Source organism: Rattus norvegicus, chromosome 10 (assembly GCF_036323735.1).
Source record: "Rattus norvegicus strain BN/NHsdMcwi chromosome 10, GRCr8, whole genome shotgun sequence".
Taxonomy (NCBI): domain Eukaryota; kingdom Metazoa; phylum Chordata; class Mammalia; order Rodentia; family Muridae; genus Rattus; species Rattus norvegicus.
Genome location: NC_086028.1, coordinates 83,457,193 through 83,481,068, shown reverse-complemented (window position 1 = coordinate 83,481,068; position 23,876 = coordinate 83,457,193). Strand labels below are relative to the sequence as shown.

General features: G+C 51.1%; 1 protein-coding gene and 2 non-coding genes across 3 annotated transcripts in view; all 3 read left to right on the top strand.

Annotated features, from left to right (window-relative positions):
• The first annotated feature begins 114 nt into the window (after positions 1–114).
• Positions 115–186, top strand: Trnac-gca37 (transfer RNA cysteine (anticodon GCA) 37). Its single transcript has one exon. It is a non-coding gene; the product is annotated as a tRNA-Cys (tRNA).
• Positions 187–786: 600 nt separating this feature from the next.
• Positions 787–858, top strand: Trnac-gca36 (transfer RNA cysteine (anticodon GCA) 36). The gene has a single exon. It is a non-coding gene; the product is annotated as a tRNA-Cys (tRNA).
• Positions 859–2,617: 1,759 nt separating this feature from the next.
• Positions 2,618–23,876, top strand: part of Plxdc1 (plexin domain containing 1) — a 59,615-nt gene continuing 38,356 nt past the window's right edge. Inside the window, exons 1-2 of the mRNA NM_001107046.1 lie at positions 2,618–2,822; positions 10,611–10,789. Coding sequence (NP_001100516.1) covers positions 2,744–2,822; positions 10,611–10,789 — 258 coding nt within the window. The 5' untranslated portion in view covers positions 2,618–2,743. The remainder of the gene's footprint in view (positions 2,823–10,610; positions 10,790–23,876) is intronic.

The following is a 23,876-nucleotide window of genomic DNA, read 5'->3' as shown; positions in this document are numbered from 1 at the left end:
TTTTCCTTGATATAACGAAAAATTTAGAGTACCGTGAATATTAATCACCATGCCACGGCTTCATAGAAATCGATTACATCGAAACCTATTCTGGTAAGCCCTTTTCAGCGGACTGGGGGTATAGCTCAGTGGTAGAGCATTTGACTGCAGATCAAGAGGTCCCCGGTTCAAATCCGGGTGCCCCCTCGCGGTTATCCTTTTGTTATCAGCACACCTAGCTTGAGACCTTAGAGGAGAGATGCAGGGATTTCCCCATCTATTTTGCCACCGTATGCTGTTGTACGGTGGCTGCAGTAAAGTGTATGTCCCTGGTCTAAATGAGACGTGAGCCACCGTAATTCCGCTGGGCAGCCGCTGGAGGCCCGCAGGGAGCGTGGTGCCGGTTGGCGTATTCCGGTGCGGGCGACCTCCACGCCTGTCCCTTAGCGAGATGTGTTTAGGGTTGGGGCCGGGTTGGAGCCTGAAGGGGTCAAGAAGTCGCGTGAGCGTGTAGGAGGGAGAGAGAACGCGGAGAAGCCGCGGTGGAGCTGCAGAGTGGGACCCCGCCCAGAGGGGCGCCGGACAGAGAGGCGTGCCTCTATCTTTTAGAGGACGTATACTTGTACCTTCAGACGGGATCTCGGATTGTCAGGAAACAGCTTTTGTTTTGAAGCTTGTAACCTGGCACGTCAGCCCCGGTGTTCCTTGATAACTTAGAACCAGAATCTTCTTTCACTTTTAGAGCAGCTTTAGTGCGCTTGCGCTAGAATAGCACTAAGTAGTAACTGTCGCGGAGCTGCCAGCAGAGGGGGTATAGCTCAGTGGTAGAGCATTTGACTGCAGATCAAGAGGTCCCCGGTTCAAATCCGGGTGCCCCCTGCTAGGTTTTTACTTTACATTTTTCCTTAATCGGCTTTCTTACGTCCCACATATATTATGGAAATATTTCCCTCGCTAACTCCCAAACAGTCAGAGAGCGCGGACAGTGGTAAGGAACAAAGAATGTTAAGGCAGTGCCTCTCCGAATGTGATTAGCCCCAACACTTGAACCCCTGCTAGAAAAGATTCCTAGCCTCATCTCTGACCCAGTGAACTATTCTGGGTTGGGGCTAGAAATGTGCGTTCTGAGAAGTGTTTCCCGTGCATTCTGGAGGGTTACGTTTAGGAATTTACCCAAGTCGTTTGCTTCTAATATTTCCAAGTTGTCGCTTTTGCCTGAACCCTAGTAAAAGACTTTATAAAGTGGAGCACGGGCATCGAGACCACGCAGGACGACACCAGAATTGAGGCCGGAGGTCCATCTTGGGACACTATAGACGCCCTCCGCGGCGCCTGCGCGGGAAATCTCTCAACTCTAGTAGATTAAACGCCAGCCCCGTGGCTTATCACGTGTCCGCTGGGTGGCGGTAGGAGGCCACAGCTGGAAGGGACAGTTTCTTAGCTCCCTCAGAGGCTGTCCTGGGAGAATTCAGGCTAGGAATTAGAAATTCAATGGTAAGGAATTAGAAATTCAATGGCCGGCTGGGTTTGGTGGTTTTACCACTGTAATCTCTTCAATAGGCTGAAACGGGAATAGTGATCATGAGTTCGAGACCAACCTGGTCCACGGCGTTACTCCTTGTCTGGAAAAATAACAACATTTCCCTTCAATTGCAGGTCTCAAAGTATTACATGATATTACATTAAGGTCTTGGGAAACCACCCTTAGGCTTTTGGACACAGAGGAGCGTGAGACTGGGATTCTGAAAGATGACAGAATCTTTTGACCTCAGTGCCAGGCCACCCACCTACTCAAACCCACACCCTACTTCTGCCCCCAACTGCACCCTTCTTCTCGGGATTCGCCCCAAGAAGCAGCCTATGCACCCTTTCTTTCCGCACTCTCCAGGTCACGGGCACCGAGGAAGCCAAGAGCCCCTCAGCCCTCTCCACTCTGTAGGCCCCAGTTCTTTGCCTTCCGACGAAGTAGGTCAGAGGCACCTTGGTGCCTTGACCTGATTCCATGCCGTCTATTAAATCTCCTAAATTGCGGGTATTTTTATTCCATCCTTGAAGAGGAAAAAAAAGGTGCCCTATTCCCAGACTCCGGCAGAGTGTGGTGGCAGTGGGCGCCACTTCTGGCTCTGGGTCTATCTTGGACTGCTCTGGCCTTCCTCGGGAGGGGGCACCCGATCTGCTTCAGAGTGGGAATGTGCCAGACTCCAGCACCTACTTGTCTGCTGGACGGGGTCGGAGGAGAGTCGGTGCTGGGGACCCGGTGTGAGGCAGTCAAGTGGGGGGGAGATGCAATTCGTGCCTCTCTTGGGGCAGAAGCTGGGGGGCTCGGCTGCGTGAGATTCCTAGTGCATGTCTGTGTGCGCGCTTGTGTACAACACCAGGAAACCACAGAAGTTCAAGGACCAGCTCAGAAAGTCGCGTGCTGTGGGGATGGGTGGTGGGAGCCAACGGCCCAAGTAGGGGCGCATCCTGGGGTCCTCCACCTCAGCCTTTTCCTTAGGTTTCTGGGACAGCCGGGTTCTCTCGGTGACCAGAGATGTCCCGGCGCGGTCCTGGGTCCTGTGGGGTGCGGCGCGGAGCTCCGGGAGGCGGGGACCCCGGCGTCGCGCCCCGCCCTCTGGGTCCTCCCGCCCGCGCTCCCCAAGGCCGCAACGCCGCGCATCGCTCGCGGTGCCCGCTTCGCTCCGGCTCCCCATTCTCCCAGCCCCGGGTCGCCTCTTCTACAGCCGCTGCCGCTGCGCCGACCCGGAGGTCGTCCGCGCCCACCATGCGGGCTCAGCTCTGGTTGCTGCAGCTGCTGCTACTCTGCGGGACCGCGCGCGCGCTCAGTCCCGCAACACCCGCAGGTAGGACGCGCGTCCAGGGCAGGTGCAGACCCGCCAGGGGTACCCGGGTGCTATCTGCAGGACGCCGGGGATAGGGAACAGGGACCCTACTTTGCCTGTGTGCGCCCAGAGGGTGCGCACTTCCTACTTCTGTCGGAAGGACAAGAAGGGATCCAGCCTGGGACCCGCGATCATTCCAGAAAGGCGTTCGCTTTTCTGTGCTCTTCCCTGCTGCCTCTCTCAGCTGCTCTAGGTGGGGTCCCAGTTGGGCTTGGAACTGCGTGGGAGCCGCCGGAGGATGGGAGACATCCTGGCACCAGCGTGGCCGTCTAACTTGCTTCCCCTACCTATTGCGTACTGGTGGAGAGGCAGGGAACCCAGGAAAAAGCAGTTTGCTACTCCCCGATCCCCCTGGGTCAAGGGTCCCCTCCTCCCTCCTGCTTGGTTCTGCTTGGCTCTCAGTTGCACTGGCTGCGCAAGGAGACAGGGGAGTGAGGGTGGAGGAGGAGCTCCCATTCCGCACACTCTTAGACCAGTTTCTCAAGCCATTTCCTCCTCTTGGAGATCCTTTCAGGGATCTACTTTGAATCCCTCATGTTATCAAGAAAGGCCGTTTTTAAATATATCATTTAGGTTCTGCACCAGGCTTTCTTGGGGAGGGAGAGCTGGGAGTAAGGGTGGATTTTGTTGTTGTTGTTGTTGTTGTTGTTGTTGTTGTTGTTTTTATTTCTAGCTCCTTAAAAGAGAATTGAATGTCCCACACTTGATCAGGGAAGAGATAGTTCATGGGGCGCTGTTGTTGGCTGTTGTGTCAGCGGCGTGCCCAACTGTGTTCTTGACTTTGATGGTCACAGTATGTAGTCCAAATGAATCTGGGTTGGGATGAGGTATACGGTGGACGATGTTGGTGGTAACCGCAGGGGGGCAGAGGACAGAGAAGTCTAGAGACTAGTATGGAACTCTCAGTGTTCAGGGAGTGCCCAACAGAAGCTAGCTGGACACTTGGCTTTTAGTTCTGCTGTCTCACTTGCTGTGTGACCTTGGGCAAGTTACTTGCCTTCTCTGGGCTTGGTTTTTGATTTATAAAAAGAGGTTATTGACAAAATCTTTGACTGTTGAAAGTGGAATTACGAAAGATTTTTTTCCCCCCTTAAGACATTCTTTCCTTCTCAAACATGTACAGGCAACTGATAATTCATTTTAAAATTGTAACTAGGAAGGGACTGAGTGGGTTAATTCCTGGTTCTTTTCAGCCTTAGCGTGGTATATTTCCTGAACTCAGATATAGCTGGGTTGGTGAGGGGTTTGGGCCATGGAGAGGGCTGAGGAAGGGGGTTGGCTACGTCAGGGGGCCCATGCATCACTTGTGTAAATTCAGACTACTGGGTCTTCTTTGCTTTTAGATTTATCTAGAAGATGCAGGGCATCTGCAGCAAGCGAAATTGAGGTTAGACCCTGGGAAGCTATAAAAAGCCATCAGGGCAACTGTTGACTCATCCCAGGTTGGGCTGAGGTTTGGTGGTGAGGTTTTGTAGAGGCCATCTAAGGATGTGTGGAAGTGGGGAAGCCTGGGAGGGGTCCTTTCACAGAGACTGGCTGCTTGCTCTGTATGACAGAGGCGCCATGGCCAGTGAAAGCAATATGGGGAGAGGGACCCAAGGAGGCCTAGCCCCACTGGGGCGATGCTGTCCCTATGAGGGCTGGAGGGACTGGTAAGCAGCAAGGTCTCTCCACCCCTACAACCTTGTTCCCACATTCTTACAACGGGAACAGGGGACATCAATGGCCTGAAGAAGGAGTCTATTGAGGAAAGCAGAAGCAGCCAGAAGTCAGGCAGAGGGTAAAATGGCCTCTAGGTCCAGGAGATGGTCACTGAAGGTTTGGTCCCATGGGAACCAGAGGCACCCAAGACACACACAGAAGGGAGGCCATTTTGAAGGCCACAAGGAGTTCCAACAGCTTCCTCTTTTCCAAGCCAAGGCTGCCTGCCTGTAGTTTAAGGGCTGAACAGATATCTTATAATCCAACCACCCTTAACCTGCTCTCAGTTTCCTCCTTGCCCACCAGGAACCACCCAATAAACCAATACACTGTAGCTAAAATTCAGATTCCTCACAATGGCTTCTGGGATTGCTACTGCTCTGTCAGCTGCAGTGTTCCCCTCCTCAGAGAGATCTACTCTGCAGGGAGGGCCTGGGACCAACCCATACTCTGTCCTGATTCACTGTGCTGTGTCTATGGGAAGAAGACTAGAACGTTTGGGCACAGGAACGTGCCCGCCTGTCTCTGAGAACGCCTCCACACCCCCACACCCGCCCGCCCACACCTTGTGTGGAAATCTGCTCAATAAATGGTGTGTGGAAAAGCTCGGCATGGCGAGCCACACTGAGAAGCAAGGCCACTTGGAGGAAGAAGGATGGGAAGTTCCTGCTACATAGTGAGTTTGAGGCCAGCCTGCTCCATGAGACCCTGCTTAAGCAAAACAAAACTGTTCAACAGTGAGTACACAGGTGCTTCTGACTGAACTCGTGGGGTAACCTTCAGAAAGCAGCACCCCCTCCCCCACCCTCCCCCTCCCCTCCCTATCCCCACCTTCCCCCTCCCCTCCCCTTCCCCCCTCCCCTCCCTATTCCCACCTTCCCCCTCCCCTCCCCTTCCCCCCTCCACTCCCAACCCCCACCCCTCCCCCTCCTCTCCCTATCCCCCCTCCCCTCCCTAACCCCCCTCCCCTCCCTATCCCCCCTCCCCCTTCCCCACACCCCTCCCCTGCCCCTCCCCCTCCCCCTCCCCCCACCCTTCTTTCTTTTTTTTTTTTTTTTCTTTTTTTTCGGAGCTGGGGACCAAACCCAGGGCCTTGCGCTTGCTAGGCAAGTGCTCTATCACTGAGCTAAATCCTCACCCCCCCACTTCTTTCTTGTCCAGTTTTAATCTCCAAGTGGGATTTGTTAAGTCTGGGACAACCTTGTATGACCTTGTATGAAGCAAAGAATAGGACTTTGAGACACAGTGTCATACAGCCCAGGCTGGCTTTGAACTCACCGTGTAACTGAGGATGACCCTGACTTTCTGGTCTTCCTGCCTCTTCTGACAGCACTGAATAATGGGATTACAGCCGTAAGGCTCTCATGTCATGTTTATAGAGCACTGGAGACTTCAACCCAGAGCGCCTGGCATGCTAGGTGACATGCTAGGTGACATGCTGGGTGACATGCTGGGTGACATGCTAGGTGACATGCTAGGTGACATGCTAGGTGAGCACTCTGCCAACTGAGTTACAGCCCCTACCCGCTGCCTGGGAGGTTGGTTTTGCTGGCTGCTTTCGGTAGATGGTTTGTTAGAGAGTCAACCCAGCGAGTGGCAGAACTGTTCTCATGGCATCATCTCTGTCAGAGATGGAGGCTTCTGGAGAATCTGTAAATTGTGGCATTGTGGTTCAAGGTTGGGCCTCCAGCTTGGTGGCAAACCTGCGTTTTCTCAGGACTGTGGTAGGACAGTGAAGGTCTCCAGTAGAGCTGTGCCCCAGGGATTGTCTCTGTCCTAGGAGGCTTGGTGCTGAGTTTCTCCCTTCCCCTGCCAGCCTCCCACTCCCTCCAGTCACTGGTGCCTCCTGAACACTTGTCCTTGCAGTACCCAGAATTCCAGATGCAGAGGCGACCAAGGGCATGATGGTCCAGGACACCAGCTTCGGTGGTGCCCATGGCATCTGGGTGAGGAGTGGTCTTGGCTGAGAAAGCATTGTGAACCTATGATGGCTGGAGAGCATGACTGGGTCCTAGAGGGCTAGGAGGGATGTGAGAGAAAGAGAAAGCAGGAGCCTGGTCTTAAGAGCCTTCAGATCAGCTGCAGGGGTGCTGTGAGAGGGATGCAGGGGTGATGGGTCATGTGGGTCTTCTCCATGGCTTGCTCTAGCTAGAGTGTATGTGCAGCTGGCTCTAGGGCATACAAGGTGAAATGAATACCCAGAGAGAACTTTGGTGGCCAGAACATAGCAGCGGTATGGCTAGGAGGGCTAGCTTGAGTTGGGTCAGGCCCCAGGTGGTTTAACCCAGCTCCTCCCCAGCCCTAGAATACTGCAGCAGGGTGGGGCCAGGTCATGGGATGGAAGCATGATCCTTGAACTCCCCCATATACAGTCCTGGCTGTCCCAAAACTTGCTCTGTAGGCCAGGCTGGCCTTGAACTCACAGAGATCTGCCTCTTGAGTGCTGAGCTTGAGGGCCTGTGCTACTACACTTGACCTTACCGCATGGTGCTCTGTGGTTCTGACCAGACTGGAGCCAGCCAGCCTTAGTTCCAGTCCTGCCGTGGAGTGAGTGGGTAACCCTGAGGCAGGTTATTAGCCTCAGTTTCCCCATTTACAAAATAGATGTAAAGCTGGTGCCCGTCTCCTGGGGTTGATCGACATGGGGATGAAAGACTAGTGCCCACTGAGAGTGGCTGGCAGTCTCTCAGAGCCACTGCCATTAGATGGTATAGCCCTTAGGAGGCTCCCTCCGGAGGGACGGAGTTCAGTCTCTGTTCTGGAGGCCAAGGATGGAATGGAAACAGAGGCAGAATCAGCTCCAAGGGCGTCCAGGGGTGTCTAGGCAATGCCATCGCTGTAAACCTGTTAGGCTGTGACTTTCATTAGCTTTCAAGGCTACGTGCCCAGACATCTGTATGGTCCTGAGCCTATGTGACCAACCGGCTGTACTGCCTCCTGGCACGGACTAGGAGGAAGGGCAGACACACTGAAGCTGGAGGGACACTTCTGGGGATTCCTAGCTCTTAGCCTCCTCTGCTCCTTCTCCATCACCCCGCATCGAAGCCACACCCTACTCCTGGATGGTTTCTTCCCGAGACTTGGATCAGCCCTGTTGTTGGTGTGGTTATGACACAAGGAAGCTGCAGCTTAAAGAGAAAAATTCCCAGGTCCAAGCTTAGGGGTGGTGGGCTGGAACGGGAAGCCCAGATGTTTGTCCTGCCATCCTGTGGGCCTCCTACCTCCTCATCTAACATCCCTCTCCAAGGTCAGTCCAGACTTAGTACTTCCTGCCTGTCTATCATCAGCCTTCCACTTGGCCTGCATGTGTGCCTTTCCAGTCCTAGCTCTTGCCCTGCCCTTGGGGACACATACAGGACGACTTGGGGAGAAGGCCACCCAACCTACAAACAGACCCGACACAAACAGCTGTGGCCTTGCGGATGAGGCCTGGCAGCTTGTGTGGGGCTGCCACCCAGCGCTGGGCTGTCAGCCGTTCGGTAGATAGCTTGGGGAAGAAGTCAGAACTGCCCCTCTGCCCATATTCTCCAGGAGCATCTGGTTATGATTAGGGGCAGAGACGTGAGAGGGGGCCCGGCAAGAGTCCAGCTGGTACCAGCAGCCAAGAATGACTTAATTGGATAAAATGTCTAATGACAAATCAGAGTCCTGCACTAGCATCCTGGCTGGGCCTCAGGCCTGGTCCAGCCAAGCCCTGTTTCAATCTCTGTCCTTGCTGCTATCAGAGAGCTATCCCCTAGTGTGGTGTCCTCAATTAAGCAGTGATTGAGCACTTACTGTTTGCCAGGCATTCTGAGGTGAATGGAGAGAAGCCTGAGGAGCACAGGTCTCCCTGAGAGAGGGAGCAGAGTGGCCTCAGGGAGGGGGTCTTGGACAGTGAGAACCACTCAAAGAGCTTTGGTGAGCAAGGTGGATGGAGTCAAAGGTGGAGAGGAGAGGGGTGTCTGACCTAGGAACCAAAATTGATGAAGGTCACAGGCAGGGTGGTCTGCGCCTTTCATGTATCCAGGGCGGGAGTGACAGAATGCCACTGCCTTGGGGACAGAAATTTGGACACAGCTTTGGGAACCTACCTCTCTGAAATGGAGAAGGACGTTTCTTTCTTTTTTTTTTTTTTTTTTAAAGATTTATTTATTTATTATATATAAGTATACTGTAGCTGTCTTCAGATACACCAGAAGAGGGCATCAGATCTCTTTACAGATGGTTGTGAGCCACCATGTGGTTGCTGGGAATTGAACTCATGACCTCTGGAAGAGCAGTCGGGTGCTCTTAACTGCTGAGCCATCTCTCCAGCCCGAGAAGGACGTTTCTAGATCGTTTACAATTAGTTTATCAGCCCCTAGAGAGCTGGATGCTTGGAAGACCTACCTCTGTGCAGCCACTTGCCAATCCTTTGCTTGTGACAGACATTACTAATCGATCATGACACTCTCTGCTGCTAAACACAGATGAGGCTTTGGGATTCCTGTCTAAGAGTGCTTCTGGCTGCCACTAATTAATGGGAGATGGCATGTGAGATGAAAACCTCTCTGCCATCCCAGCTGGTTTCTGAGTCCATGTTACAGAAGGGACCTGAAGGTCAAAGCTTGAAAATAGTGATGCCCCTCAGCAGGACAAGGAACCCTAGCACCCTAGGGGCAGATACAGGCAGATCTCTGCGCTTTAAGGCCGGCCTCATTTACATAGCAAGTTCCAAGTCAGCCGGGGCTAAGTATTGAGATCCTGTTTCAAAACTAACAAACCAAATCAAGTCTGCAAGGGGGAATGATTTGCTTCCAAGAAGTTTCCATAAAAGAGGGATTTTCAGCTGTCAGAGTTGGTGTGGGGGGAGGGAGAGTGGGGTGCAGCTGGGTCTACTAGGTAGAGAGAAAGATGCTGCTAAGTAGCTTCCAGAACAACAATCCAGGCCAGCAAGCCACCAAGTTTAGAATGGGCCAGAGACTTAAACTGTTTTTTCCAAATCAAGTGCACAGCCAATGGCACATTAAACGATGCTCACCCCAACGAATCATTAAAGAAATTCGAGTCAAACACAGCAAGCACGTAGCACTTCCTGTCCATCGATTAGAATGGCTTTCCCAAGACCCTGGGAAAGAACATAATTAGATGAGTCTATTAGGAAATAGGAAACCTCAGGCACCACTGAGAATAAAAACTGTCCTTTGGGGCTGGCAAGATGGCTCAGTGGTTGAAAGCATTAGCTGGGATTCCAGAGGACCTGCATGGCTGCTCACAACCATTTGTAACTACGGTTCAGGAGACCCGACGTCTTCTTTGGGCTCCACGGACACTATACGCTGGCAAAACTGCCAAATACGTTAGACGAAATCATTTAAAACCTACAAAAATGAACTAGTCTAGCGACTTTACATGAAAAACAGTATGGAAGGAAACTGAATTACTTTATGAGCCATTTCTGGCCATATAACCCGAAGAATTTAAAATAGGTCCCCAAAGAGATGCTCGAACCCTCTGTTCCTTTTAGAATCATTCACGGCAACCAGCTCATGGGAACAACCTGCGTCTATTGTCAGATGGACAGAGAAGCAAAATGTGGTATAGCGGGGAATGCCATTCAATCTTTAGAAAGAACGCATCTGATCCTTGAAGACATCGTGCTAAGTGAAATAAGCCAACGACAGCAAGAGATCTATTGTATGATTCCACTAATATGAGATGTGTGGAGTATAGAGATAGAAGTAGAAGAACGTTGTTGGGCATGCTGGTCAGTGGTAGAGCCTGGCACATGGGAAGCTCTGAGTCCCAACCCCAGCACCTTTAACCGCGAGTCTGATTCTGGTTTACCAGACATACCTTGTCCACTATGGACAGCTGAGTGGCTTTAGTATTGCATGTGCATGTTTCTGGGCATGGTAGGAGATTTATGGCTCTCAATCTGTGTTGCGAGCCTGCTGTCCCGGTCACCGAGTATCCCCAGAACCAAGGATGGTGTAGTGGGGAGGCCTCTGCAGGACAGGTCTGGACGCCTTCTCCCATTCTTCCTCAGGACCACTCCCCACTCAAGAGCTCTGTTCCTTCTTCCAGGTCACGATGAAAGGCAAGGCTCTGCATGGACTGCCAAGAGGACCAGGCAAGGCTGGAATCGGAGGGTCCGAGAGAGCCCTGGGCAGGTGTTAAAGCCAGGCAAGACCCAGCTGAGCCAGGACCTGGGTGGAGACTCCCTGGCCATTGACACACTTCCGGACAACAGGACTAGGGTGGTGGTGAGTGCAGAACCCATATGGAGGGAGAGGGGAGCTGGAGCCTGCCTAGGTCTCAGATAGGAATGTCTAGGATCCCAGAGAAGAGGAGGCAAGCCAGCTCCAGGCTGGATCATAGGATCAAAGCATCTCAGAGTTTCGGAGGCTGCTGGCCTCTGCCAGGACCCGGAGAGGTGAAGTAATCTGTTCTGGGAGACGAAGTGCAGGCTCTGAACTCCACCAGGACTTGGAGAAGGAGCGAAGGTGGTACGGTTTACACCGAAGCTGCCAGCCTAAGCGCCACTCCTCCACATTTCTGCCTCGTTAGACTGTGAGGCCCTCAAGGTTAAGGACAGGGCTGCAGTAAGAGGCATCCTGAGGTGCTTGGAGTGGAGGAGAAACCGGTCCAGCTGTCACTGAGGTAGAATTTCCAGGCCTGGGGACCGGAAGCTGTCTGTGGGAGGAGTAACTCTGAAAGCTGAAGGGCCTCTGCAGCCGTGAGTGACTGACGGCTGGAGGCGTCGTGCACCGGTGGCTGAGGAATGTCACATATTGTGTCCACGGCCACAGTTAGCCACTTCCGGCGGCCTGCGTCTGGGATGAGTTTGAGTGAGTGTTGAGTGAGTGTTGGGAAGGGAAGGGTGGAAGCTCAGGATACACAAAAGCTACAAAATGAGGAGCAGCAATGAGAGGGCGAAGTTCGCAGGGTCGATTTCTTTATTTCCCGTGGAGCTTTCAGAAATGTCCCAGTCCTCAGGCAGTGTTACAGAGGCGGCGGGATGTGGCTGCGTGTGCCTGTGGTCCCAGCCGAGCATAAAACCGAGGCGAGAGGATGGTCAGAGCCCCGGAGCCCAGGGTCAGCATGGGCGGTATCGGTCCATGTTCTAGAATAGCATAGTCCTATAGTTCCGGAAACATAGAAGACTAAACACAGAAGTCCCAGGCTGCCCCCCCCCCACCCCTCCTCAGCCTTTCCCACAGCAGGATACCTCTGGTTTGTTGTTTCCCGATTATTCTGTCCCATTAGCTCCTTCAAGCGAGCTTTGCCGGTTCAGTTGGTTTTGAGGCAGGCTTATCACTATATAGCTTTGGCTGTTATAGCTTGAACTTGCTATGTAGACCAGGCTGTCTTGACCTCAAAGAGATCTGTCTGACTGGTCTGCCTCCTAAGTGCTGAGCCTGAAGGTGTGGGCCACGAGACCCAACACTGAGTGGGCTTCAGACATTATCGGCTTCTTGTCTGTCATGACAGAGGACTCGACTCTGACGTTCTCCCCAGAACTTTCTTCTCCATCTTTCTCAACTCATGTGCCTTTCCTTATAGCACCATCAGGTGATCCAAGCAGGGTACTGCCTTGTTGCTTATATTATTATTATTATTTTAATTTATTCATTTCTGGGTTTGCATGGGGATACATGTGCTGAAGTGTTTGTGTGTGTGTGTATGAGAGAGAGAGAATGTGTGTGTGTGTGTGTCTGTGTGTGTGTGTGTGTGTGTGTGTGTGTGTGTGTGTGTGTTTGTGTGTGTGTAGGTCAGAGGAGAAGTCAGTTCTGTCCTTCTACCATGAGTCCCAGGGATCAAACTCGGATCATTAGGCCTTTTGGGAAATGCCCTTAACCACTGTCTCTCCATCCCTGTTTCTTGTATTTGTTTTTTTCTGGGACCTTTGCCTTCTCCCTGGTCCTGCCTGCTCAGTTCTCTGTGCTAATCCCAGGAACGCCTTTTTTTTTTTTTTTGGTTCTTTTTTTCGGAGCTGGGGACTGAACCCAGGGCCTTGCGCTTCCTAGGTAAGCGCTCTACCACTGAGCTAAATCCCCAGCCCCCCCTTTTTTTTTTTAAAGATTTATTTTATAAATACTGTAATAAATAAATATAAATTTATTTTATAAATACTGTAGCTGTACACTGTACACTGTAGCTGTCTCCAGATACACCAGAAGGGAGCATCAGATCTCTTTACAGATGGTTGTGAGCCACCATGTGGTTGCTGGGAATTGAACTCATGACCTCTGGAAGAGCAGTCGGGTGCTCTTAACCGCTGAGCCATCTCTCCAGCCCAGGAATGCCTTCTTTTACGCCGTTCTTTACTGTCAAGTGTAATTTTCAGTGTGGCCAAACTTGTCATCAAGGGAGCTTATCATCATGGGAACTTGGCATTTATTAAACCTGGATTTGATCCCCAGAACTGCATAAACTGGGTGTGGTGGTGCACACCTGAAATCCCAGCCCTTTACAGAGACAAGTAGGAGGACCAGAAGTTCAAGGCTATCCTTGACCACGTAGTAAGTCCAAGGCCAGCCTGGGCTACATAAGATCCTGTTTTCGATGCCCAATATCAAAGAAAAATAAAAATGTGCCCCAACTTGGTGGACTGCTCCCCTGCTCCACAGTTGGCAGCTTGTACTCCCTCCTCCTTTGTCTCTCGAGTGTTGGAGCCCTGGTCCCTTTCCCCTGCATCTTTCCCTTTCCTGGTTGGTTCTGTGGCAGTTAAGTTTCCTGACAGTGGTCACCTCTCAGGAAAGTCTCTCCTGAGGACATGCACGTCTGAAAATTCGTTTGTTTTGCTCTCCCTTTTGATTGATGGCTTCACCAAATGTAGACTTATAACTTAAAAATAATTTTCCTTTTAAAGCTTGAAGGCGTCTCACCATCTTCTAATGTCACCGTGGAGGGCTCTGCTCTTACCTCAGAGCGAGGAGCTTCACATCTATAATCCCAGCACTCGGGAGACTGAGCAGGAACAGGGCCAAGAATTCAAGGCCAGCCTGGGGTACCTAATGAGCCCCACAGCTCAACACATACATACACCCCTGCTTCCCACCCCCAAAGAAATTTGGTGTTGGGATTGGGTATTTAGCTCAGCGGTAGAGCGCTTGCCTAGCCAGCACAAGGCCCTGGGTTCGGTCCCCAGCTCCAGAAAAAAAGAAAAAAGAAAAAAAAAAAAAAAGAAATTTGGTGCAACGTAGAGTACAGTGGCTCATGCCTGGACTACTAGTACGTGGCCTACATAGCAAGTTCTGTCTCAAAAGAGAAAAATGAAATTTAATGTCACCCTAATTTTGACCTTGTCATCCGTGTGTGTGTCTCTGTCTGTCTGTCTGTCTGTCTGTCTGTCTGTCTGTCTGTCTGTGTGTTAAAGAGTGTTCACTATCACCCCAGCATTCTGAAATCATAGTTGGCTGCCCAAGCCAGCCTGGAATTTGCTCTGTAGGCCTGGCTCACCTCCAACTGGAGCAACCGCACTGTTGTGGGGTATCCACGAGAGAAGACTGATCAGATATGGGGTTAAGCCAATATAAAGTCTTTATTGCGTAGCTGGTGTCTACACTGGGTGTTTGGGCAGCCCCGAGCCTTTCTCAGGAAGAGCTTTTAAGAACAAAAACCATACCCTGGGTTGACATACTTTAGTTAACAAGAACAGTTAGCCAGAAGCAGAGCTACAGAAACCAAATGGCAGAGCTGGTACGTTAGAGACTTTCCCAAAACTATGGACTTCAATGGGTTAGGTCTACGTTTACATTTTGGCAGGTGGTGCTATCTGTGTGCTGAGTTTAAGGCCTGAATGATATCTCCATCATGGAGTCAGTCATGCTAAGGTCTCAGGGCCCTGTTATACACCTGGCCAGGTTTTTGAAAATCCTCCTTCTGTGTGTCATGGATGGAAGGTCCTTTCTCACTAAGGGGATTTCATAAACTTTGAGGGTTTGGTTCTGTGTTTTGTTTCCGTCTTCTCTGTCAGTTCACATTTTGAGATTTCATTCATTCAGGTGGCATCAGTATTGGCACTGATGTTGATTGTCGTTGTTTTGGTTTTGGTTTTCAAAGTCAGGGTTTCTCTGTCTCTGTGTATCCCTAGGGTTCACTCTGTAGACCAGGCTGGCTTTGAACTCAGTTCCTCTGAGTTCCTAAGTCCTGGGATTAAATGGGTGTGCCATCACTATCTGGCTTTCTAATGTTGGCTTTTAAAATGCTGAATTAAGATGTTCTTCTCGGGGTTGGGGATTTAGCTCAGTGGTAGAGCGCTTGCCTAGCAAGCACAAGGCCCTGGGTTCGGTCCCCAGCTCCGAAAAAAAGAAAAGAAAAAAAAAAAAAAGATGTTCTTCTCAATGCCTGAACTTTTTGGTTCCCTTACCATTGTACCTGACATTAATGACTTCCTCAGCAGGCCCTCATCCCAGCCCTGAGGTGAGCTCTCAAAGGACACAGCCCACTCACTTCCCATTCCAGCTTGCTTTCTGGAACAGTCAGAACTGAGGAGCAGGGTAGGTGTGGAAGAATGGTGGCATGGAGAGCCAGCCCATGAGTTCCTAAGGAAGGAACTCCTGTCTCCTCACCCCATACCTCATTGCTTTCTTGAACTCTGGATTAACTACTGATACCTGCTCAGGCTCCAGACATGATGGTTGGAAGGGTCATGTCCCAGCCTGCAGGAAGAGGACGTCACAAGAAGTAACCACAGAGACACAAACTTCTGGAAGCAATTGTCTGTGGGTGTCTAGAAGGACCAGCTGCGTTTGGTGAGCCCTGGGGACTCACTAACACCAAGGCTTAAAAACAAATATACATTCTTGGGCTCCACTCTGGACAGATTAGTTCTGAAGCATTGAAACCTGGGGGTTTGTTTCTTTACAGTACCCCACATGGTGCTGGAGAGATGGCTCAGTGGTTAAGAGCACTGGCTGCTCTTCCAGAGGTCCTGAGTTCAAATCCCAGCAACCACATGGTGGCTCACAACCATCTGTAATGAGATCTGATGCCCTCTTCTGGTGTGTCTAAAGACAGCTACAGCATAATTATATATAATAAATAAATAAATCTTTAAAAAAATCTGCATGCCTGTTGGGAGGAAGCAGCAGGTGGCAGGAAGATTACTACCAGTTCAGAGCCAGTTTGGACTATGTAATAAGTTGTGCATCTTGTCCCCAGTTTCCTGAAATAACAGCTGCAATGCCAGGCTTTTGAGGTACCATTGTGGCAATACTTGAACACCATCTGGAGGCCTCAGGACTCCCTCGACAGCCACACAGCAAGAGCCACTGCAGCTGGGTGTGGCGGCCACACCTTTAATCCAGTATTGGAGAGGCAGAGGCAGGCAGATCTCTGAGTTTGAGGCCAGCCTGGTCTACAGCGTTCCAGGACAGCCAGGGCTACACAGAGAAACTCTGTCTCTAAACAAACAAACAAACAAACAAGTAAACAGTGAGTCAATTTTAAAAAGAGGCCACACTATAGAACAAGGCCGGCTGGGGGAAGGGTCCTCTGTAGCGTTGTCCCCAGCTCCACTTAAGAGGTGAGATTGGAGGATGAAGGCTTAAGATGAAGTCTGTCTGGAAGGAACTTCAGCCGCCACACCAGGAAGAGCCTCCCATCCTTAGTGGGATGGAGTGACACTTGCCTGGACACAAATAAATCCAGGGGCTTAAGGCTTCCGTGGGTCCCTGACGCAAGCACAGCCCCTGAGGGAAAGGCTCCTCCCTGCAGTGGGCTGGGGTGAGTCAGGAGCAGGGAGCCTCTGCCAAAGAAGGAGGCGGGAAAGCAGCTGCTAATGGAAACCCATGACGGCTAGGGACCAGAGCCAGGGCTCTGGGATCGCGCAGGCTGTCTTGTGGCTCTTTTGAGTCCCTTTCAGGTGCCTCTCTAGAGCTGGGAGGGGCCGGGGGACTGTAGAGGGGACAGTTAAGAGACCTGATCCCCGGCAACATGGAGGGAGCCGGTACTTCCTGTGCAGGGAAAGCTCTAGATGTGGCTGTTTCCTGGCAGCCACAGGGCCGCGAGGAGCCCGAGGAACCCTCTCACTTTGCCTCTTGTCTCTTGGCGCCCACACTGCAGTCCCTAGAGGCATTTGTATTGCTTGCCTCCCTCTGACACTTCGTCTGTCACTTGTGATCCCTGCCTGTCCCTGGTAGATACTCCTCTGACAGAGCAAAGGAAGGCGGGGCTCCCCACCTCTAGGTCTCCAATGGTGTTAGAGAGAAGACCCAATCCCAGGGTGGACTCAGGAGCCTCTAAGCCTCTGCTCCAGTGCCCTGCTCACTCACCAGCGCCCTGTGCGAGGGGCTGCCCGTGTCTCCAGCGACCCTGTCCACATTAGCTCTGCCCTAAGCCACATTTAGCAACACTCCTGCCTGGCCTCTGCTTCAGCTCCTGCCTCCAAGTTCCTGCCCTGACTTCCCTCTTGCTGTGCTGTTACCTGCAGGTAACCTGTCCTCCTTCCCTTGCTTTTGGCTGTGGTATTTTACACGGCAACAGAAAAGCCTAAGACTGGGGGTTGGGGATTTAGCTCAGTGGTAGAGCGCTTGCCTAGGAAGCGCAAGGCCCTGGGTTCGGTCCCCAGCTCGGAAAAAGAGAACCAAAAAAAAAAGCCTAAGACTATCTGGCTAAACTGATGACCCGAGTTCGATCCACATAGCGAAATGATCCCACTCCCACAAGTTTCCCCTGAGCTTGTCACTAAAGAGACAGATGGGTTTTTACTTATTTGGTCTGAGACAGGGTTTCTCTGTGTAGCCCTGGCTGTCCTGGAACTCTGGAGACCAGGCTGGCCTCGAACTCACAGACATCCAACTGTCTCTGCCTCCAGAGTCTTGGGGTTAAAGGTGTGTGCACCACCACCACCCAGCCATATATTGAATATGTATATGTGTATATATATATGTATGTATCTGTAGTGTGTATGTGTATGAATATGTAGTGTGTATGTGTATGTATATTATAAATTTTTTTTTTTTGGTTCTTTTTTTCGGAGCTGGGGACCGAACCCAGGGCCTTGCGCTTCCTAGGCAAGCGCTCTACCACTGAGCTAAATCCCCAACCCATAAATTTTTTTTTAACTCAGAAGTTGTTTGCAGAAGAGAGAAAACACAGGGCATTTTCACCTTCTAACAGGTTGCTCTTGTGATAACCACGCTAGTCATTCAAGAACTTCATGAATCTCTCCTAAGGACCACACCATTCTGAAAGGTCCTGTCAGTGATATATTTTGGATCAGAGTTTCTTACCTTGAGCACAGCTGAGGTGAGAGGAAAACAGGAGATAATGTTAAATGAACCTTTCCTGAGTGCAGGTCTCTGTCACAGCCACCTCATGGGCAAGCGTTTCTTTCTTTTAGTTACTGTGTGTGTGTGTGTGTGTGTGTGTGTGTGTGTGTCTGTGTGTGTTTAGTGTGTCTGTGTGTGTGTCAATGCCATCACAAATGTGCAAGGGTCACAAATGTGCTTTCAGGAATTGGATTTCTCCTTTACTATGTGGGTTCAGGGGACAGAATGACCATCTCAGTCTCAGTGCCTTTACCCACTGAGCCATCTGGCCAGCTCAGGACAGGTGTTTCAGATGTTTCATTTTCTCTTGATCCAGAGTGGACAGAGGATGCCTCCTGCCTAAGGTCATGCATCTAATGAGTGGCAGAGTCCAGACAGGAAGGCCAGGCCAGTTCTTAGCCACCATCTCCCAGAGGATGAAAGATGTGTTGGCAAACCTTTTTAAAGGACTTATCTATTTCATGTACGTGGGTGCACTGTCTCTGTCTGCAGACACACCAGAAGAGGGCATCGGATCCCATTACAGATGGTTGAGAGCCACCATGTGGTTGCTGGGAATTGAACTCAGGACCTCTGGAAGAGCAGTCAGTGCTCTTGACCACTGAGCCATCTCTCCAACCCCAATCTGCCTTTAAAAAAAACCTTGAGGGTTTTATACATATGTGGGCTCTGATTCTGTAGGTCTGGGGTTAACTCAGGATGCTGCCCTCTCTTACCTTCCCCACTTTCTTTTCTAGTTTATTTAAGAGTTTCCCTCCTTAGCTCTGGCAGTCCTGGAGCTCACTCTGTAGCTAAAGCTGGCCTTGAACGGGTAGCAACTCTCCTGCCTCAGCTTCCCAATACTAAGATCACAATGAGCCCTCCATATGTGGTTTTTTGTTTGTTTGTTTGTTTGTTTTTGAGACAGAGTCTCACTGTGTAGACTTGGCTGGAATGGCCTAGTCTTCCTTGAACTGACAGAGATCTGTCTATCTTGGCCCTCTGAAGCTCTGATTTTCATGAAGCTCTCACTTTGTTCTTTTTTTTTTTTTTTTTTTTTTTTTTCCCCCGGAGCTGGGGACCGAACCCAGAGCCTTGTGCTTCCTAGGCAAGCGCTCTACCACTGAGCTAAATCTCCAACCGAAGCTCTCACTTTGTAGAGAGGCCTTGAACTCTGCCTGCTTCTGCCTCCCAGGCAGTAGGATTGAAGGCTTGCACACCACGCCCAGGAGAACTCGGCACTTCTAACAGGCTCCTCCATGGCTTTGCTGCTGATGTCCCCAGGAATGTTTTGAATAGCTGAGATCTAAAACACATTCCTGAATTCTTTCAACCCTCACCAACTGGGGCGATCGGGAGACCCTCTCTCAGCGGCACTTCCAGGGTTGGCCCCAGCTGCCTAAACGCTATCCTGACAAGCCTGGCTGGCCAGTCAATCTCTCCTGACAGCTCTGCGGGTGCCCCTGGTTGCTTGCCCAGAATGCCTACCAGCCAACTGGCTGGCAGGTGATGGGCTGATTGTGAGAGCTCAGCTGGAGTTTCTTTTCCAGCAACATCTTAGGCTCAGCCAAGGTAAATACAGTCCTGCTGTCAGAACGGAGTGCCTGGGAGGAGGAGGGCACATAAGCAATTTGAGAGAGAAGAACTCTTGTCATGCAGATAATAGGATGGGGGGGAATGTTTGAGGAGATAGCCTGTGCTGTCAAAACATTTCGTGGAAAGGTCCAACGAAATCATATAAGAACTCACACTTACCCGACACCTGCTGCGGGCACCGGCTGTGAGCTTTGTGTTGTCCTGCTCAGTGGAAGCCTTGGAAGCCTTTCAAGAGTGCAGCACTGTAACCAGGGAGAAGGGTGATGCTTGACACCAACCATTGTCATGTTTGGGTTTTGAACCTGGTTCGGGCTGACACCTAAGCCCACGCACTTTATCTTGGAACAGTCATTTTCTAATGGTGCCCCCACAGAACCCCAAGAATTCCTGGAGGAGTCTCACAGGCTGCTATGGGGTGGAGGGTGCTGGAGAAGGTGTCAGAAGGCACAGAGTGGCTTCACTGTAGTGTGCTGTAGGTGCTGAGCTGCCAAGACGGAAAAGGAGTCTGAACTCACCCTGTGGCTGTGAATCAGGGGGATCACTGATGTGTGCACACGTCAGGATACTGTCTCCTTGTTACACTGACCGACCCTCTTTGTAATGCAAAACCAATTCTGCGTCCAGTCCCCGCACCTAGGGACCAGCCTCCAGGGGAACAAAGAACAGGTATGCAGTGATGGTCTGTGGACGGTGTGAGCTCCTTGACCTGTTCATCCTGAGTGAGGCACACAGTATTGAGTACTATGTTACCTGGACATAGTATGTTTGTGTACTGTGTTAACTGGCCAGGGAGACCAACTAGGGCTTGCTTCCCTGCCCCACCCCCATTTCTCTCTGTCTCTCTCCCTCCTCTAGAAGGGCTGGCCGTGATGCCTCTGAAGTGCCAGCTTGGTGCCGTGCCAGCACCACAAACGCCACCTCCTCCTCTTCCTCCTCCCTTCCCCTCCTCCCTCTTCTTCCTTCCTTCCCTCCTTTCTTTCCCTTCCTTCCTTCCCTCCATCCCTTCCTTCCTTCCTTCCTTCCTTCCTTCCTTCCTTCCTTCCTTCCTTCCTTCCTTCCTTCCTTTCTTTGAGATAGTATCTCATACAATCCAGGCTGGCTTCAAACTTGCAATGTAGCCAAGGCTGTCCTCAGGTTCCTGATTCTCCTGCCTTTACCTCCCAAGCACTGGGATCACAAACGTATCACCAGGCCCTGCTCTTTGCATTAATTAGAATGCACATTCAGCTCTCATAGCAAATGCCTTAATGGTTGGGCCTTAGGACACAAAGTAAACCTCTTTCATCCCAGAGAGCGGCATGAGCAAGTGCCTATCAAGGAGTCTCCGTGGTGTGGGGAGTGTCCCTCTGCCTTGTTGCTCTGCGCTCTGCAACCCTGCCTCCCATTTCTTTTGTAATCTATGGTGGATATTTCGGTTGTAGCCATCACATCTGAATCCCATTTAGGTTGTGGGGAGGGCACAGAACTCTGCTGCTCTCCCATTGGTCATGCATAGCTGTGTAGCTGTCCCTAGCTAGGAGGACTGGTGGAGGTGCAGTCAGACTAGGTGGCCTGTGACTAGCTAAAGTAGTGCATCTGCTATTGAAGTGAGATGGGGACAGTGGTTGCCGGGAGACCATTGTCTGTCTCTGCCATAGTGGACATCATCCATCAAGACTGCTGGGGCAGGTGGCAACGACATGATAACGGGGCTGGGAAGTGTCCCTGAGGTTCATTCCAAACTATGGCCCTCTGCTCTAGTGTTCAGGCAAGAAGCCAGCTGTGGTTGGCTTTGTGTGAGAACAAACAAGCAAACATGGTAACCAAAGAACTCCTGCCCAGAAACTTGGTTTTCTCATCTCTCTTGCTGTTCACATTTGTGCTGTTTAATGAAGGGCTGCCGGGGTCCTTCTGGAGGTCTTTCTTCTGGTCACCCCATAGGGAAGACTGTTCCATGTAAGGTCCCTTCGGTTCCTAGCAGCCACCCTAGCAATGCCACTGAGGTGGTTAGACAACTGTTGGGAGTCAGAGCTGCTTACTCTGCCTCCTGTCTCATTGCTGTTCTTCAGTTATGACATGAATAAATGTGTGTGCTAGAGCGGGAAGCAGAGAGCTGTCTGCTGTCTGTGGACCAGTGTCTCCTGTGGACAGGGCAAGGCGGCAGCTTTAGCTCAGCTCTCCAACCACCAGCTCCTCACCCATTCAATTTTACTCTCCCTCTGGAAGGATCAGGAAGCTTGGAAGACAGGATCTGGTTTGAGCTGCAGAAGCAATGGATGACGGGTGTCCACTGGGGAGGAGGGTGTTGAATCATGTAACCTCGGGTTTCCAGTCAGTGTGGCTGAGGGAGCACCAGGTGGCAGAACATGGCAGGTATGGTCTGAGAAGAGGCAGACATTCTTGGATGGGGTCAGGGAACCCTAAAACACATCTGCAGCTGGGCATGGTCCACACATACACAGCAAGACTTGCAAGGCCCAGCCATCCTAAGATGTGCGTGGCCCCTCAGTGGTTAAGGAGATCTTGTAATCCACGGATCAGGATACAAGTCAGCCATCTTGTATCTACAAAATAACCAGGCTTAAAACCAATGGTGAGGAAAACAGAGAAGGCTCAAATACTTGATCTTGGTCTTGAGGCACATTACTAATCAATTGTGTCACCGAGACACCAGGGTCTGCTTGCCTTACTCCGGTCCTTACTTCCTCTTGAGGCCGGGACTCCTCAGGCCAGGACCCCTCAGGTGGCCCAGTCAGACTGAAGCCAGGTCTTGCCTTCTAAATTTCCTGAATGACCTTAAAGCCATGACCTTTCTGAGCCTGAGCAAGGAGATGTCCTACCTCAGTGGCCGTGGGCAGCTCTCTCCAGCCCTGCCGTGGTCCCAGTGTGAGGAGACCTTGATGACAGGAGACCTCTGTGTGTCTGTGTGTCAGTCCTCCCCCACCCCTGTCCTGCTGCTAGACCCCTGTCACTTGCTCACACAATCTTCCTCAGCCCTGAAAACATCACTTTCTTTCTTTTTTTTTTTTTCTCTCTCTTTTTTCTTTTTTTTCGGAGCTGGGGACCGAACCCAGGGCCTTGCGCTTGCTAGGCAAGCGTTCTACCACTGAGCTAAATCCCCAACCCCTAAGCATCACTTTCTTAGAGAAGAGATTCAGAAACAAAGGTGTCAGCCTTTGTACAGAATGGCCTCACTGTGGAAATGTGTTCCAGGGATGAGGATTCCCTGAGGAAGGAGCCATTTCTTCACTGATGGCTTCTGGTGATAAGAAGACATTCTTTTTTTTTTTTTTTTTTTTTTTTGGTTCTTTTTTTCCGGAGCTGGGGACCGAACCCAGGGCCTTGCGCTTCCTAAGCAAGCGCTCTACCACTGAGCTAAATCCCCAACCCCTAAGAAGACATTCTTGTTCTTTGCCGCGTGGCTTGGGAACATTGACTTTGAGATTGTTCAACTGTGTCACATCTTTCAGGTACAGGTGATGAGATGGAAGGGACTCTGTCCCTAAACCCCATCTGCCTCCATAAAGGACCCATAGTTATTCCAGTGTGAGAGGCACTTGATGCTGTCTTTTTGAGTTTCACTTTGTTGGCTGGGGCTGCCTTGAAGACATGGCCCTCCCACCTCGGCCTCCCGAGAAGCTGTGATTCCAGATGTGCACCACAGCCCCTCGTGATGGGAAAGATTTTAATTCTTAATGGAGAAGTGTCTCAGGTCACCTTCTAGTAAGACAGCTGCTGGAAGTGTATAGTGTAGTGTGTATCTTTCCATACATGTATATGTGTGTCTAGGCCTAAACATGCATGCACCCTTGTGCTTGTATGTGCATGTGTGACTGGAGTGTGGGTACATGTGAGGTACATGTGTGTGTGTACCCTCTGTGTCTATGTCCTGAAGGCCTGCATGCTTCAGGATCTGCCAACAAGAAGGGTGATCACTAGTCAGATATAGTCCCTCCCATCTGGAGCAGGCCCTGAGCTACACTTACAGTCATTAGCAACTGGAAGGGCCTGGGACAGAGTTACAGGTGACAGCTCTTTAAATGCCCTTGATCTCAACAAATGCAATCTTTTGTCACCTCAAAGATGTCACTGGAGGGTCCCTAGGGGACTCCAAGAATGAACCCACATACCTCCCTCAAATGCTGCAGCTGGAAGTTGGGCTATCACCCAGCTGTGGACAATGCTATCACTCAGTTGTGAACAATGCTGTCACCCAGCTGTGGACAATGCTATCACCCAGCTGTGAACAATGCTGTCACCCAGCTGTGGACAATGCTATCACCCAGCTATGGAGCTGGCTATCACAGGGTGTGGACCTGGCTATCACCTGGCAATGAACAATGCTATTACAGGCTGTTATCCCATGGTGTACAGGACTCAGAGCCATGGCCCAGCCAGACACATTCCCAGAGTTCCCACTCTCTCTAAAGGAGGTAACAAGAGGTGTGTTGGCATCTGTTTGTGTGTCAGAGTGTGGTAGCTTCTCTCCCATGTTTGGGGGACACTCTTGCCTTGTGAG